The sequence below is a fragment of the Aptenodytes forsteri genome, unplaced genomic scaffold (genome assembly GCF_000699145.1).
Source record: "Aptenodytes forsteri isolate BGI_AS27 unplaced genomic scaffold, ASM69914v1 Scaffold511, whole genome shotgun sequence".
NCBI classification, from domain to species: Eukaryota; Metazoa; Chordata; class Aves; order Sphenisciformes; family Spheniscidae; genus Aptenodytes; species Aptenodytes forsteri.
The window spans coordinates 357,634-375,833 of record NW_008794707.1 but is presented as its reverse complement, the minus strand read 5'-3'; the positions used below and the strand labels follow the sequence as shown (position 1 = coordinate 375,833).

The following is an 18,200-nucleotide window of genomic DNA, read 5'->3' as shown; positions in this document are numbered from 1 at the left end:
AGTCAAGCTCCAATCTGTCATGCATTAATTTTTTCCTCCAGCAAGAAAATCTGAAGCACAAGAAAGCCTTATACATATTTAAGTTCCTTCCCTGTGTGCTTTAACATGGCACTGTGGCCTTCATGGTATGGAGAAAGCTGTGCATGTGAGCGTGCACTAATGTCAGTGACAGACAGCAGAGAAGTAGGACAGATCCAGGGGGATCCGTTCCATAAGGGCCCAGATTCTGTCCTAACTTACATCTGTGCATCTTCCATTGACTTCAACAGGAACTTCGTGCAGTTATCTCATTATGTGACTGCAGGTTTTAGGTGCAAAAAGTTCTGCATTCTTCTGGAGCTAAATATCATTTACAAGATGCAAATAGAAGCACAAAAACAGCACAAGGAGGGTGACTCAGTCCATAAGAGAAAAGTTCATTTCCATGATTCAGAGGTCAAACACATTTTCATCTTCTAGTAATTGGATAGAAAGTTTCTGGTGCAAAATATTGTTTTTTCATGTGCTACACAAGAAGCTTCTCTTATCCTTCGCAGAAGGTTTTTATTTCATTATTGTTTCCCCTCCTCTCCCCCCCGCAACATACTCAAAAGCCTGGAACAATACTTTGTCTCTGTTCTGATGATAAAAATCTCATTGCTAAGAGCAGTGCTAACAGTGCAAATGCTTAGATTATTATCCTTTGTGGTACCGTTTTTCATGTGATGATATTCATCTGTCAACGCTTTTTGTAACAGATCTGCATGGTTAGCATATTTTAGTATTGGGTCTTTTTCTTTAAAAACCCCATACCTATCATAGTTTCAGTCCATGCTGAAGGTTCACTTACAATCTTGAAGAGCTGGAGAGTGTAAACCCCATATTTTGCACTTGAGGGAAGCACACAATATGGTACTACGTTCCTGGAAATTTAGGAATGTCCTTTAAGAGTTTGTGTCTTCATTTCTTTCTCTTCTCAGAGGGTATTTGGATATCTACGTTTTACGTGGCTGAACTTTTGAAGATGGTTGCTATCATGTAAAAGCTCTGTGTTGTTTGACCTCTCAAGCAGGGCTGGCTTCAGTTCACTTGGGGTATAATCCCGAAGCTGTGGGAGTAGGTCCACCATCCCCTCCCTTCATGAACCTTTGTTTGTATGCTGACCAGACTTGGAGTGGAAGGGGGATCTGGCCAGCAAACACCATGCTGTCACTTAGAAATGGATGGGAATAGAAATAAGGCTTGAATACAAGAGCAGGACCAGAGGCCTGCTTCTGCTTGGGAGGATTATTTCAGCAGTGGTGTCAGGGGAATGATATGCTTCCATTGTCTGTGAATTAGAGAAAAGGCCCACAGCTGAGGAAGCAGATATTTGTGAGGTGGCTTTCCTTTGGACAGTATGAAGCTATAGACATGGTGTCAGGTGGGAAAGGGTCCAGGAAACCAGACTAAGCCTAGCCCAAAGCAAAAATCCTAGAAAGACATACAACATCATCAAGTGCTTCTGTTTACTGATCCATTCCAGTTCTGCCTCATTATTTGCTAATGGAAGAGCCTCTAAGGTTTTCTTTTGAATTACTTTCAGCTGTCCATATTTCAAAGTTTCAGAGGAATATATAATCAACCTATAGTGAATAATAGGTCTAAACAAGTTATACATTCATGTTCAGACTGCAAGTGAAACTAGATGTAATGCCCAGTTGCAAGGTTTGGATCCCAAGTTCCTTGATTTTGTGGCACGCTTCCACCAGTGATTTCATGGCTTTGTGGCCCATGTGCATGAAAACTGCAGACACTGTCTCATCCTTCTCATAATTCCTCAAATAACTGCTATGCACATTATCCCCTGGCTAATCCTTATGTATCTCTGATACTTGCATTCATAAGTCTTCAAGAAGTAGGCATGCCTCACGATTAAGCTGTCAGAATGTGCACTGATATTCTTGTTTGTTATTCCATCAGCAGCAGTACATTTCACTGCAACCACTGTTGTAAAACATTTAAAAAGGTACACAATAAAAATTACAGCATTTGGAGGAGTTTTCCCCCTTAAAAAAAAGAGTACCCTTTAATGCATTTTCTGCTGGTTCTACTTTTTTAATGTATTGGAAAGAAATGCCGTTTCACTGAAAGGGAAGGTCATGCAACTATTTGCATCAAAATGACTGAATTCTTATTGCAGGTCTAATCGTAACTTTCTGTTGAGAAACTTTATGAAGACAACAAGCTGCTATACTGTATATAACAAAAAGGTGTTTTGATTCCCTGGAAATGGTTTAGTACTGAGAACATCAAAACTTTGTATATCTTTTTAGACCTGTCTTAGGTCTGTAGACCTAGTCTACTGTTGTAGAGGAAGATTTGGTTTCCTTTTTCTAAAATCTTGTCCTAATCTGGCATAAGACCAGATCTCAAAATACATATTTTCTTGATAATAAAAAATTTGTTCTTCACCTACTTCTCATATTTAAGTAGACAGCCTTAACTTTTAGGGAAACTGTATGTTGTATTTGTAGTAGTATTTTTAGGTTTTTTTCAGGTACATTTTAATATTTTGTATATAAAAAGGGAGTCTATTGCTAATGATTTCTTAGGCACTGAGAAAGTTAGAGGCATGGCTTTCAAAGTCCTGCGCTCATGTGCATATCACTTACTCAAATATAAACCAGAGTTAGTAAAAAAACTTTTTCCTCTAAACACTGCCAATTCAATGAAACCAAAGGTTTTCTTGGGGAATGCATAGTTTTCTGACTAATTTTCAGTGGCAGCTGTTCAAGTCTCATTAGAACCAAGTCAAAAAAGATTCTTTTGACCTCAGCATTCTGATTATATTAAAATACAATGTTAATGTTGAAATGAAACATTTTGGGAAGATTAAGCAAAATATTCTGGAATGCTTTGTTTTGCAAATAAATCCTCATTTTTAAACTCTTTTCCTGAATTGGAATTAAATAAGGTATTAAAATCTGCATTTTCCTGCTAATAGAAACTTTGTTCTTCAGCCATCTCTCCTACTTAAGTAGACAGCCATGATCTTTGGGGAAACCAAATTTTCCAGCTCAAGACCAATAGTTTAGTCCATGAAACAGTTGGGATGATGTGTCCAGTGGATTAATTCTGTTTACATCTCCACTGTTTGAGAGATAACTGCAAAAAATACCTTAAAGGCTACACTTTTAGAAGGACAAACCATTCCCATTTCAGAGACTTCTTCAGAGCAGTAAATATACAGTGTTTGTTAAATGTGGGAAGTGATGGAATATGCATCAGATTCCCCAGTTATATATGATGGAAGTAATCCAGACTTTCCTCTCACTTTTGGCATCTTGTGCTATAACTTTTACTTGATTTCATTTTTTATTCTAGTGCCAACAATATGCCTAAGCAAGTAGAAGTGCGTATGCATGAAAGTCATTTAAGTCCAGTGGAGCACAGTTCCAGGAACATATGTGTGCAGTTCTGCCAGTCGCTCCACAGGAATCTGCTCCTGACTCTTACTGTATTCGGTAAGCTACATCTGCTAGTCTGGACATTCTGTGTGTATCTGTATTTGTTCATGTAGTACCACAGACAGGGTCTGTGGTCATCAGCTCTTCCAGCTGAACAGCCAGAGAGTAAATAGGATGACCATAGGCATTGTCACTTTAGTTCAGGTGTGCAGGGTATTACTGACACAACACAGAGCAAATCCACACCACTGAGATACATTCTATATCTAGTTTTAGAATGGAGTGTGATCTAAGTCCCAAGGCCAGTCAGGCCGATGTTGTTCAGTAGAACTAAATGCACTACACACTTTTTTCCTCTCAGTTATTTGAAAAAAGACAAAAACTTTTCAAAATTTCCTTTCCTTCATCTTTTATCTCTCAGTTCATGCTCCACTGCTTTTAAGGTTTGTCCCCCTCTCTGTAGCGGTAAGCCAGCGCTCCATGATCTCATCCTGAATATTGCTTCTGGCTTTAGCAGCTTCCCAATATGGAACAGTTTGACATTTTATTGTGGTGCACTGGCTCTTTGCCTGTTTCTTTTTCACTGAAAGCCTAACAGCCAAATGCAGCAAATTCATAGACATACTCTATTTTGTTATTGTTTGAAAGACCAGCTGCAGCTGGTCTTGAGCTGCAAATTTCACATTCATATTTTTCAGCCCTCAATACCCATATTGCTGAAGTGTTTAGACAGTATTTGCTTTGAATCATCTTTAGAAGGTGCCTGATGCAGCTCCAGAAAAAGTTTTAAACACACATATATTTTCCATTGTATCAAACTGATACTTCAAAGAGTCATAGTTGCTGCAAATCACAACTCAGGCTTTACTGTCAAGTTTTATTACACTTGAGACTTGGGCTTGGGATCAGGAAAACAAAGGCATCCTGGATGTAAACATGAAATATTTATTCACAAAGACCATGTTATGAAAGTAAACATGGCCTTTTTTTCCCCCCAGACTGTTTTAACAGCCTCAATCCTGAGAGAAGGGTTTAGGTGTTATCACTGTACAAATCTAAATAAGTGATGAAGGGATTGTTTGTGATTTGAGAATGTTAGCGCAAAGAGAAGAGAAGGATGCAGACCATCAAAGGGAGGGAGTAATAAATGAGTACTGAGAATCAACTTTTCTTCAATGATAGGTGCAGTATTCCAGATCAGGCACTCCCCTCCAAAACTGCCCAAATGAAATTTGAATCTGTTTTCCTCACAAGACTATTCTAGCTTTCCTGTAGGGTTTTTCTTAGGCTGTAAAATAGCTACTCATGCTGACCTTGTTTTCAAGTGGTACCATTCTTATGTTGAGAACTAGATGTCATACTCTGACGAGCTGGGTCCTAACCCTGGCTCTTCTGTCAGTTCAGTATGGCTTTATATAAATCAGCTCACCTCTTGGTGCTTCAATTTTGCCAGCTGTAGAATGATGATATGAATTATATTTGACTATCCTTCAATGTATTGCAAGGACTACACAGTATTAGTAAACCTCAATAACGTTGTTTGCAGCAAATTTGTATTTGCAGAAGCAGAATAGTACATTAGGTGTAAGCTCAGCATCAGGACCACTTCTCTTTAATCATGAGATACATGGTAAGCGTGTTACAGCCTTGTATTAATCAGAAGGCTAAGCCTTCCAAAATCTGTCTCTGTACCAAAAATCAGCTGCCTTGTGTAACCGTTTTTCTTCCAGGCTGTTCTTCTGGGTAATCAATGCGCATTCAGGTATATTTATGTTACTTGCCTGCTCTCTTTTATTCTTCTTCCAGGTGTCATCCTGGGTGCACTGTGTGGGGGTCTTCTTCGTCTAGCAACACCTATTGACCCTGACATCATCATGTTAATAGCCTTCCCAGGAGATATACTTATGAGGATGCTAAAAATGCTGATCCTCCCTTTAATTATCTCCAGTTTAATCACAGGTAAGATCTATTAGCCATAAATACTTTAAGATGCTTGCTACAGATATCACCTGGTTTGCTTTTTGTGACGTAGGAAGAATAATAGTATGATCCCGTCAGGGATTTTGCAGTTGCAGTGTGTATTTCAGAGTTAATTTCTGATTAACTTCATTGGTTTTAATACGTAGATGCTCCAGTGAATTTATTTTCAAGCACATGCACACATACTACCTTCATGAGCGTCAGAAATTTCTTAACATGCTGTTTCACCTAATTCCTGGACTGGACCTTGCAAATAAGATGGCATGACACTAGTGAGCCTAGCCTTCTTAAACCTGTGGTGTCAGCCAGACCATGACCAGTTTGCAGCAATCAAGGGCAAAGGATGGTATGATATCTTCTCTATTTTTTAATGCCTCCTCTGCAATTAGATGGAATCTTAAATGGTTCTCTTCAAATTAGTAGAAGCAGACATTGTTCACATAAGAATTGGAGGGAGAAGTTTCAGTAATCTATCTAGTGGTGTGAATTTCACAAGGATAAAAGTAGGTACCTGTAGGCAGTCATTAAACTTTGCAAATTATAAAGGATTTTATCTGATGATTATTGAATTGGATATTGAGTCTCAATATATTTGTTTGTTTCTTAAAATAAAACACCTGCAGGACTGTCTGGTTTAGATGCTAAAGCAAGTGGCCGATTGGGTACAAGAGCCATGGTCTACTACATGTCCACCACTATTATTGCTGCTGTGCTGGGTGTGATTTTGGTTTTAGCCATCCATCCAGGGAATCCGAAACTCAAGAAACAGCTTGGTCAAGGGAAGAAGAATGATGAAGTATCTAGTCTGGATGCTTTCTTGGATCTGGTCCGAAACCTGTTCCCTGAAAATCTAGTCCAAGCATGCTTTCAGCAGGTAAATTCTTCTACTCCTTGGTAATATTTTTTACATCTTTCACTTACCAGGGATGTCTGTAGAGTTAATGTAATTGTTTAGGTGAATGACAGAAATGATGATGCAAAGAGAAATACAGGTCTTAAGTCTTGAGCAGGTAACTGAAAGAACATTATTTATAGCTGCTTTGTTTTATGTTGTAGTTATTTAAATTAATAGATTCTTTTAAAGAAGATGATTTTTAGTTTGTTATTAATTAAATCTAATTTTTTTCCTCACTTTTTATACAATGAATGCTGGCTTGGGGCTGAACAGCTTATGAATTATGGGATCTTTCACCCAGGTTGAATTTGATCTTGGTTGTTAGTTACAGAGCTGATGGTTCTGCAATGCCCTGTTTGTAATAGATGGATGATCTTCATTCTAACTGGTTGCCAGTGGAAGTGTACCCCAAAACCCAACCTCTCATAACTTCTATTGCTGTACTAGAGTCCAGACTAGGTGGGGATAATACTGTCAAGTGGCTGACCCACCTACAGGTGGCTCCATCAGGCCAGGTTTGAAGCATGCTGGGAAAGAAGGATGCTTGCACCATGAGTTTCTTGCTCTGTAGGTAGATAATTTTGTCTAAAAGCTTTTCACCAATGCTAATCAAAACAGCTTCACTTCGAGGGGTAAAATAAATGAAAAATGCATGCTTCCTAATTTCTGCTAAAGCCTATTTCTTGTATGTAAGCTGCTTTTTCCTACAACTAAATTGTTTGGCAATAATGCAGACTTTTTTTGTTTGTTTGTTTGATGGAACAGGGTTTGTTACCAAACCTGTTCTTAAGTGTTCCTATGTGAAATGGCATGATGGCTGGAGCTGTGGTTATGGCCAAAGAATAAAGTGAAGAGGGGGAAGGGAGAAGAAGCCATGGGGGTGGAAGAATAGAGGGCAACCTAAGCTGCCAAAAGGGCTTGGATTGCTTCACTTCTATGGACTTCCACATAAAAACACATAGTCCTTGGGGGTTTAAAGAGAGAACATTCTCAAATTTCCAAATCATCATGGGAATGTCAGTCATGTGGTCAAACTGTGGGTGGCTAAACATCACATGTAATGTGAAATGTATTTTTGCAAAATTGAGTGAGGGGAAAGCAGGGTGCTTATTGTTTTTTCTTCTTTCCCTCGTCTGAACTGTGGAAGAGAGGAGAATTAAATTTCTGGTCAGTTGAAAGTGGTCAAATATCTCGACAAAGGGACAAAAAGTGGGAGAAAGAAGAACTAAGCTACCCATGTCAGATAGTTTTCTTGGAACCTTAATATTGCTTTTTCAGTGTGTGTAATATCAATGTTCAGGTCACTTCACTAGTTATGGATCACCAATTCCATTGATTGATTTTAAACTTAGTCAAAAAAGCTACTGAGCTTTTTGGCTTTCCAATGTTTAAATTTTGTCAGATTCCAAACTAATTGCCAGTGAAAGCCTCTGCCACAAAGCCACCTTTCATTTACAAAGTAAGTCACACTCCTTTCCAGATGGAACTTGTGCCTTCTATTAGCCCTTAACTCCTCAGTAAGGAGTTAGGCTTTACTTGTTTCTCTCTGTATTTAGGAGGAAAATTAGCTGCTTTTAATGGTGTCAGCATTATTTTCTCCTCCTACATTTATACAGACTATCTCCATGAGTATTCAGTGTTTCCAGGTTGCCTTAGGAGGAAGCAATTTTTTGCAAAAATCCTGTGAAGAATGATTTTGAAGGGTGCACAGCAATGGTACTGTGTAGCCGTGGTCTGTGGGGGAGTTTTACATGCCTTCCTTTGTGACCAGGCAGAAAGCAATGAAGGGATTCACTTGCAATTTTGAGACAGTTCATTTGCAAACTGAACTCTGAACCATCATGGGATTTCAATATCTCTTGAATTTTTGTATGGTCCACAAGAAAGTCTTAATTTATAATGAAAACTGCTATTCCAGCAGAGACTTAAGATCTTACGTGCCATGAAAGAGAATGGGACTATCATCTATAAATATGACTGTGACATTTAAATGGTTTTCTGGCCTCAGATGTTGTTGTCAGAATCTAAACTTGATGTTAGGCTCAGCATTTTTAGTGACTGTGGCCTTGTGCAAAGAAGGGCTGAGGACCTTTGACTTAAGTGACTGTAGTGGAATTTGTGAGTGTGTAGAGGCTAATGTTTTAATTTCTGTGACTCTGTTCTTACATTCTGGATACCTCACATAAAAAATACTGTGTTGACAACATCCCTCAGATAAAATTTAACTCTGAAAAAAATGTAAATGTGCAGAAATGTTGGGTTGTTTCAGGACAACTGAAGAATTTCTCATACAAAGCTATGTAGGTTTTCTGTCTACATCCCCCTCTCTAGATTTAGACAGCAGGTTTTGAAAGGAGAGATGTAAGGTATTTTAAAACTAATCTGGATCATCATCCACAGTACTACAATGTCCATCTCAACAGGAAAGACGTGCAAATGTTCTTTGAAAGGCTAATGCACCATTTCTGATGCCTTGCTCAAACATGTTTCTAGGAACAAGGAAAGTAGGGACCAGATGGGAAACCATGGTAAACCAGTCATAGCTTCCTAACCATTTTGCCTGTCCCAGAGCCATGAAAAAGTGGGAAAGGCTCAAGGTGTGAAGTGGGAGGAAAACTTCCCTTCTAAAAGCAGCAAGTCACAGATCTCTCTTTTTCCACTCCCTGCTCCCTTTTTTCCTAGCCATAAACTCAAGCCCATTTCTCCCCCTACCATTCCTTCTCAGGAAGGAATTTCCCTTGACCCTGCCTTTATGTGCCAGGAGGAGTCCAGATCCATTCAGAAGCTGATGTCTTCTTTTTTGAGGTGGTCAGTTTTGATTTAATAGGTATCTAGCAGCTTTGATAATTTTTCTGTTATCTGTCACTCACGATATTTTAATTAGAGAGCTCAGGGGACTGTGTGTATTCCATTTTGAGCTCTCGTAGTCACCAAGTGAAGTGTTGGAAATGTTCTAAGTTTTTGATTCAAGTTAACCATCAAACTACGATAACTTGAGCTGGGCAGACCATCCTGAATAACAAGCCTTACCGCAGAGTTGCTGCTGTGACTGATCTTAGAGGTGCCTGCCTTTGGTGCTAAATAAATGGTATCAACATGTAACATACAATCTGCGAAGCACCATTTGTGAACCATCTGGACAAAGGGGCTAACTATCTTTAAAATGTTACATCGTACTGGTAAGGAACAAGTATTTGCCATACTTTTCACACTAGTGTCATGAGGAAGACTCCCAGGACTTTGTGACGCTTGGAACTATTGAAAAACAAATGTTTTTGGAAGAGGGGGTAAGAGGTTGCGGAATGCATGTCTAATCCTTTAAAAATATAGTTCCCTGGAATTTCAAATGAAGACTTTTTTATTATTATTTCCTGATCTCCCATATGGATTACATTCAGTCTGTTTCCATTCTCATCCTCCCTTTTTATTGCCTTCAGATCCAAACTGTCACCAAGAAAGTGCTGGTGCCACCACCCATTGAAGAACCACCTAATGTCACTGACTCTGCTTTTGCTATGATGAATGAGACAGTGCGTGAAGCACCACCAGAAGCCCAGCTGGTCATTAAGAAGGGACTTGAATTTAAGGATGGCATGAATGTCCTGGGTAGGAAAACCTTTTGCCTGTCAAATATGTACATCATATGTATGACACAGCTTTTGGCTGTGACTGGGTAGCCAGTGTTGTCTGATCTGCTCTTCAGTGCAAATTTAGTCTCCCCAAATAATCATCAAATGTTATCTTCTACTGGTTGCCCATTGGTCTCTGAGGTGAAAATCTAATGGTCTTACTAGAAATATGACTGTATCACAGAAACGATCAAGGGAATTATTCTGGATTGGCAGCTTTGCAGGTATTAATTGGAGTACAGTGGGGAAGCATGTAGGAGATACCCAAAATATCCTTTCATCCTAGAAGTAGCCTACCTGGACTACTGCTAACGCATATTGGCAAAACAGTATGGGGGAGAGCTTCAAGAGCCAGTGCTTTATCCACCCCCTGATGAATTTGAGCTCAGTTGTTTCCAGTAGGTGTCTCAGGCACGCTGAACTAGAATTTGGCTTGAGGCAGAGCCTGAAGTGAGAGGTGGGGTGTGAACCGCACCCACCCAAGAAAAATCACAGAGAGGCTTGACACATCTCTGAGTCACAACTCCCTCCTTCTTTCATCTTGGCTGCTGACCTTTACCAGCTGTGAATTATGAACAACTGCTTGTCTGGACAACCCAGCAAGTGGGGGTGGTACGAAGGCTTTACCTATCTCCCACCCCCTCCTGAAGCACCTGTTCAGACTGGGGCGGGGGCGGGGGGGAACGAAAAGTTGCCACACCACTTCTATTTTCTCCTCTGTGCCTAAACTCACTGTTTTGTCAGCCCAGAGAGGAGTGCTCCTCCTTCACCTTCTTACTTTCTGGATGTGGGTGAAGTCAGTCACAAATTAGCCCTCAGCTTGTAGCCTCATTGGCATGCCTACACTTGAAGATACACATGCTCTGTGGCAGCATGTCCACAGGGCTGAGGCTGACACCTGTGTTTATAGGTGTTTTCCTCAAAGTGGGACAGTATGTGGCAGTACCTGAACCACTGCTTTATCTTACCACTAGGCCATCACTTTTTAGGGGCAAATGGCCCCTTACAGACTCTTTACAGCTGATGAGCTGCTTCTGCTGACACAGTGGCTGCTGTGCCTGCAGAGCTTCTCCAGGTGTTGGTGAGTTGTTTGGCAGTGGCTGCTTTGCTTAGACGTAGGGGAGATAGCACCAGTAAGCTGATCAGAGATGATTTGTTTCTCTGCAAAGCAGACTGCTCTACAGGAGCCAGGAGCCACTGTATTCTGCCTTCCTCCACGGCTCCTCCTTCCATTCAAGATCTGTGGGCAAAGAAGCCGCTTTCTTTCACAGCTGCAAACTGGCATTTTGCACCCTGCGTGAGGCAGCAGCTCATTGCTCATGCTGTTACCCTCACCTGCTTTTTTCTCTCCTGGAGCTCTGCTTATGCATTAAAATGAAACAGTATTTCTAATGTGAGATGCATTACATTTAGTGCTGGACTTGTTTTGTGCAAGCTCTGTCATGGATAAGAAAAGAGCTAGAAGGCTGAATACAATTCCTGCAGAAAGGAAATACACAGTTTAGATGGGGGATTTGCTGTAGTATTTTGACCAATGACTCTCAAATGTTGCAGAGTTTTTTGGTTTGGTGTGGTTTGGTTTTGAATGAAGAAGTGAAAATGTTGGGGAATTGCCATCCAGCTTGCATAAACTGTACAAGCCAGGCAAATTCCTGCAAATATGAACCAACTTGACTCTTATGACTAATGTAGCAACTCATTTGGAATTAATGAACAAAACCACCTACTAACATTTTCTGATGCGGAGTCTGAATTCCAGGAAGTTACTTGGTCTTCGACTGAAAAGCTTTTCATCATTTCTCTATGCTCTGCAGCACACAAATATACACTTCACTTCCCTATTCAAGTGACTCAACAAAGATAGCTTGGTGCTAAAGAATGACTTTATATCCAGGAGATTGGATTAAAAAATAAAAAAAAAAAAAGTCTGGTTGCTAAACCCAGTGTGAGGATATGGGACAGCCTGTCTTTTACCAGAGTACTGGTAGCTGAAATTCCCTTCTCTTGAATGCTTTTGTGTCCTGATGGGTTTTTCCATAGGAATTTCCCAGCTGAGTTCACACATTTGTTAAATACTGAACTCATATCATGACTGAAAGTTTAGCCTCAAAGGGTGGCTGAAGAGTCAAACCATCTATCAGTATCAGTTAATAATCCCACTCTGGACACTGAAAATTGCTGGATGGTAAAGGTTAGCATTGGAGACACAGCTCCAAAGTAATACATGACAGATGCACTCAGTTGGTTTTTCACACTGATAGTCCAATACTCCAGACTTTCACACCTTAGCACTTAAATTTAGGAGCCAAATGTTACTTGAATTGAATTCTGTGATTATGTATCCACTGATAGCCGGTTTCAGTGAGGTTAATCTGTTTAATGGGAGTTCTGTGGTTTAGCTTAAAGTACAATACCCACCTTCTCCTCCCCCCCGCCACCTTCTTCATTTAACTGGAATACTTCTGGCCTGCAAAAGTTATGGTCTTGGGCCGCTTTTGCCTTTCCCTGTACTCCAGGACTGACTAGTCTGTAGGTTGAATCTGTCAAGGGACTTTTGTGAAGCTTGAGAAAAACGCTCTTGGTCTCTAGTTACTGTTTTAGCAACAAAGAAGAGTCATGATATGGTGCTGTGTTGCCTCTCCCATTTGCCAGGGGCTATGAGGTTTCTAACAAACAGTTGCATGGCACTGAGAAGACTATGGTATAGGTATTGTTTTGATGATCGGATCAATTCAGGAAAAAAGAAAATAACATAGTTGGGCCATGAAATTGGAATTTAGTAAAATATTGAAGAATGAAAGATGTTCTGAATATGATCATGAAAGTTGAGAATGAGTCCATACTAAAAAGTCCCAAGAGATGTGTAATACACTGTAGTTCTGAAAACTGGATTAGCAGGTAGTATCAAGACATTGACTAAGTGCAAAAACTTCCTAAAAAACATGGTTTTACTTGCTTTTTTTTGTCTTGCAATTTTTTCCCAATAGGTTTGATAGGATTCTTTATTGCTTTTGGCATTGCTATGGGGAAAATGGGAGAGCAGGCCAAGATGATGGTGGATTTCTTCAACATCCTGAATGAGATTGTAATGAAGTTAGTAACTATGATCATGTGGTAAGTTTGAAGTTCTAACTTCTAGAACAAAAAAAGATTTAAAAAAGGTCATAAAACCCTAATATAGCATATAGTGACCACAGTTTGTTAGTAAACAATGTAATTAAATGGTTCATTTTTTAAAGCCTTGACAGGTATGTTAGAACCACAGCAGCATTATTTCTATTTGGTGAGGATTATTTAGGACCCAATTTGAAATATTTCTGAAGATATTCTGTTCTTTGTTTACTGAAATCCAAGACATGCAGGTACCAGCAAAGGCCTTCAAACGCCACATTGATTATGGAAGTTCATTACATAGAAGGACACCTAAGCAAGCAAGAACACCCCACATAAGAACATCCAAATCTTCCTGGGAGGTTAGCATAATCCTAGGGTATTACCTAGGAGGTATAATTACAAAGATGCCTGGAGACACGCTTTATTCACTGTCTTCTGTAGTAAAAATACTTTATCACCAAATAAAATTCCAGTGGTTTTCAGTGATGTGTAGTCCCTCCACCCGTAGTTTCTGCAGAATCTGTGTCTTACAACCTCGCCGCAATGGGGTCACTGAAAGGCATCTGTCCTGTTTTTGAAGTATACCCATTCGTAGTAATGGAGCCTGGCTTGTTTTCAAGGGAGTGACTTTACCCAATTAAGACTGAGGCCTTGTTTACATTTCTGGAAGGAGATTCACTTTTTTTTTTTTGAGATGTTTCTTCCTAGGGCTTCCCCAGAGCTATTTGTATGCAGTGCCAAGCGCGGCCATATCACACAAAACCAGTTTTTCAGAACAGAAAAACGCATTGCTACATTTGGCATTGTACTACCGTGTTTCGTATCTCCTAGGTCTTTGAGAGCAGAAATAGCCACTCCAGTACAACACACGTATCATGGCTCGTTGCTCCCTGTGATTCCCTGGTGTCCCTGGAAGTTATTTCCTGAGTTACAAGGCTGCAGTATGCCTCTTCTCTGAGGTTCTGGATGGACACAGTTTATAGAAAAGGGAGCAGGGTGCCTGAAGTGTCTCTTCAGCATCATCAGCGTTTCAAAGGGAGACTGTTATGCAAGAGTGATGCAGATAGCAACAGCGATGTGGAAATGTGTAGAACAAAAGAAAGAACTTCAAGCAATGACTTTGCATTCCTGTTATGCTTCTGGTTTTCTGTAGATGATCTTGCTGCATAAAAACACAGTTGTTTTTATTCACAAAGCCCTACTGCTTTCAATAGTTATTGTAACCTTGACTCTATAGAGAGACGGTGACTATACTCTCATAACACTCCAAGAGCTAGAATTTACTCTTACTTCATTTAGCCCTAGTTGGTACACCCAAGACTTAATACCTTGCCTACAGTATAAATTTTCTCTAGTAGTCAGTGTTGCAATGGCAGGAAATCATTCAAGTTTCAAGAAATTCACTGTAAAAATTTTTTTTTCTACTGATGTGCTTTTTATTTCTCTTTTCATGAGAAAGGAGATTGATGTTGGGAATTCCACTTGTTCATCTCTGTCTAGAATTTTTAAAAAACCGTTGTGGCCAGAAGCAGGTTTTTTTATGTGTGTTTATAAAGACAAATGCACTTCTTTATGCAGAGTTACATTTTGTTTGGTTTATGATTTCTCTGCACTGAGAGCTGTAACTCCCATGGCAACTCCAGACTGTCAGGAGCGTGGCATTGCTACACAAACATAAAACAAATCAGACATCTGGCTCTGACACCATGGAATTCTTTATAAGAAATATGCTTCATCAAGTTCATTGAAACATGGCTTTTTATGATAACTGGTGTAACAGCTGACCTTGCATTTCAAGTGACTGAGGGCTTTCCAGGTTTTGGGCACATTGCTTGAGAGACCATGAGATGTTTCTTACAGAAAACATGAAGCACTTTTATTCTGAAAGTCGGTTTCCTTTGTATTGTCTTTAATTAAGCATCCAAATCACTAATCACTTTTGAAAATATACATTACCATTTATTTTCAGAGAGGCATTGTTTACTGTTTCTCCACGTTACACACATTACTTTCTCCCAGCTTAAGTTTTATAAAACAGATAGAGAAAGTGAATGTCACTTAAAATTGTGTAATATACTAACCTTTACCAGTGCAGGTATAAATATTGTCTTCTATCCATGCATTTTCAGGCATTTTTCACTATAGCTAAGTATTACATTTTTTAAATAATATCCATTCATTTCAATTTTTTTTATTACCAAACTGTGCTACCGTTATCATCCTATTTAAAAGTTCCATTTATGCCATCAGGGAATCACATGACTGAGGTGGCAAAAACCCTACCCTAAGTAAGAAAAGCACATAATTAATGAAGAATCCATAAACTAAAAAGCATTTGTCCAAATTATTGAAAGAACATGATGGAAACTTTTGCAGCCTTCAAGATAAAAGCAATTCATTTAAACAAATATTTTAACTGAAGCAAATAATGCAACTCCCTGAAACCAGATAAGCAATGCATTGTAAAAGTTATGTATTAAGAACAAATGCTACACCACTCTTCCTAATGAGCAAAGCCTGTGTAACATTATAGTATTCTTGTACGATGTTATTCCAGGATCAAAGACTGTTCAGGAAATGCATATTCCATTCAATGGGATGGAATAAAATTAAGTAGATGGGGAATTTGCTGGAGATGGCCATTATTTTTTAAAAAGATGTGAAAGCTCTCCATTCAATTTCCATCAATTCCTAATCTGCATCGCAGTGTTGAGCCTGAGAGCCCCCTACTCTTCTCCAGTCTATACTCTGTTGAGCACAATTTTTATGACTACGCTGCAAAGACTAGTTCTGTCTATGCTTGTTCTCTTTCTCCAGGTATTCCCCTTTGGGCATTGCTTGCCTCATCTGTGGAAAAATCATTGCAATCAAGGACTTAGAAGTAGTTGCTAGACAACTTGGCATGTACATGGTCACTGTGATTGTGGGTCTTCTCATCCATGGAGGGATCTTCCTGCCTCTGCTCTACTTTGTGATAACAAGGAAAAGCCCATTTTCATTCCTTGCTGGGATTTTCCAGGCATGGATCACAGCACTGGGCACAGCTTCCAGGTACACATGAGAAATAACAGCTTGCTTTATTTTTTAGCAGATTGTTAGCTGCTGTTTAGACATAATGCATCTGCTGTTCTGACCTTCACTGCAAAATCATTTTATGCCATTGAATAAAAACTATTTTTAATTCAGCCATGTTGAAATAAATAAAAATAACCACACGCCTTTGGGATTTTTTGGAGAGGTTGTACAGCCAACTGCAGAGAGCTGGGAGACCCACTTTTTCTTTTCTTTTCTGGCGTTGGCCAAATGACTTGTGCAAATTGTGTTACCTCTGTACTTGTTTCCTCAACTAGGAAACAGTGATAATTCTATTTATTTTGAAAGCAATTTAAGACCAGTCTCGTTGCATTGGGGAAAAAAAATAAACAGTGCTAGGTTTCAAGAAAGAAATGAAAAAACCCTCTCATTTTATTCTTTCATCCATTTTGGCAGGGTACGGGGACTTCATTGAAGAGCTGAGCATTTTAGACTTGTTGCTAATGCACAGAACAGATGCAACAAAGTGTGTAGGCAACTCAGCTCGGTAATAAATTGATGCTTTGCATTGGGGCAGTCAGAGATCTTGTGTTGAAAATATTTTTCAGTTTTAAAGTGTTTTTCTTCAATAAATGTTTTATTTTTGAAGAAAATTAAATCTTCCGTTTTAATTAAAAAGGTGAAAACAAAAAAGCCTAGTTCAAAATTGACCATCAGAAAACTGAGCAGTCTTGATTTCAGGAATGTCTTGAGAGAACTGTAATTCATCTGCCTCTTTGGGTCAACCCAAACCACTCTGCTGAATAACTTCTCCCCTGATTAACAGGGGAGGGAGACCTTAAGGTCTTAAGGGGGACCTTAGTGATGTGCATAAATATCTGATGGGACAGTGTAGAGAAGATGAAGAGAGACTTCTCGGTGGTGCCCAGTGACAGGATGAGAGGCAGTGGGCACAAACTGAAACACAAGAAAAATCTTTTTACTGTAATTTACTGTGATGGTGCTTGAATGCTGGCACAGGTTGCCCAGAGGAGTTGTGGAGTCTCCATCCCTGGAGATACACAAAACCTGTCTGGGCATGGTCCTGGGCAACCTACCCTAGCTGCCCCTGCCTTGAGCAAGGTGCTTGGAATAGAGGACCTCCAGAGGTGCCTTTCAACCTCAACAATTCTGTGGTTCTGTGATAAACAACGAGGGATTATAGGAGAGAGAGTCTGGCCAGGAGTTTCACTAAACCACAATTTCCGTAAGGCTTTTGTTCGTTGAAGCATTCGAGTTTCCACTTAGATTTCCAATACAAAATTTACAGTGTCCATACACAACATTTGTGGGGTTTTTTTTAGTGAAAAGTGAGGTAATGTTTTTCTGCTGGAGTACCAAAGTGGAAAATTGTAGAGGATTCTAAGTGATTCCAGCGTATGGATTTACCTGGATACTAGCTTTACCACCTGACTGCTATCCAGATCAGAATTACTGGCTAAACAGAAGTGGACCAGTCTGTAGCACCACAGACAAGTGACCACATGACAACAATCACCATCATATGGTCTAACCTGGTACCTCTGGACGTTGCAAATGCTTCCTATTCAGGGACCTATTAAAGCTCTTTGGCCAGGCTGAGGAACCATGGAAGGCATCTACATATTGTGCTCTGCTAATAAAGAAACCTTGTCTCCATGGCCTGCCCACCTGTCCTTGCTCATGGTGGCAGAACTGAAGGGGGAAGATATTTGCATAGTCCCTGCCTGCTGAGCCCGCTGGGGTCCATTGCAACAATGGTAGGTCATGGCTGGTACACACCTTGTGCTGGTGATCTGATTTGTAACAGTAAAGGTAAGGTGGGACTTGTATTTCTGAAGAAAAAGAACCTTATCTGACTGAGTTTCAATGTGTGTCAGTGAACTACATTTTCTATTTTATTTTTCTTCTAATAAGATATAGGAATATCTTTGCTATAGGAGGCAAAGTGATCCTGGAACTGACTTGAAAACTGACTAGTAGTTGCTGGTTTATGACTCACTAGATATTTTCTGCTATCCGCTATATATATAGCTGCTAGAGTAACTTACGAAAGAATATACTACATTGTTTTTATAAAATATGAATTCTCTCTGATTTGGC

General features: G+C 39.7%; 1 protein-coding gene across 1 annotated transcript in view; it reads left to right on the top strand.

The window, feature by feature from the left end:
• The first annotated feature begins 3,346 nt into the window (after positions 1-3,346).
• Positions 3,347-18,200, top strand: part of SLC1A2 (solute carrier family 1 member 2) — a 29,621-nt gene continuing 14,767 nt past the window's right edge. Inside the window, exons 1-6 of the mRNA XM_009273664.2 lie at positions 3,347-3,485; positions 5,235-5,387; positions 6,032-6,282; positions 9,741-9,909; positions 12,920-13,046; positions 15,864-16,097. Of these exons, the coding sequence (XP_009271939.1) occupies positions 3,356-3,485; positions 5,235-5,387; positions 6,032-6,282; positions 9,741-9,909; positions 12,920-13,046; positions 15,864-16,097 (1,064 nt within the window). The 5' untranslated portion in view covers positions 3,347-3,355. The remainder of the gene's footprint in view (positions 3,486-5,234; positions 5,388-6,031; positions 6,283-9,740; positions 9,910-12,919; positions 13,047-15,863; positions 16,098-18,200) is intronic.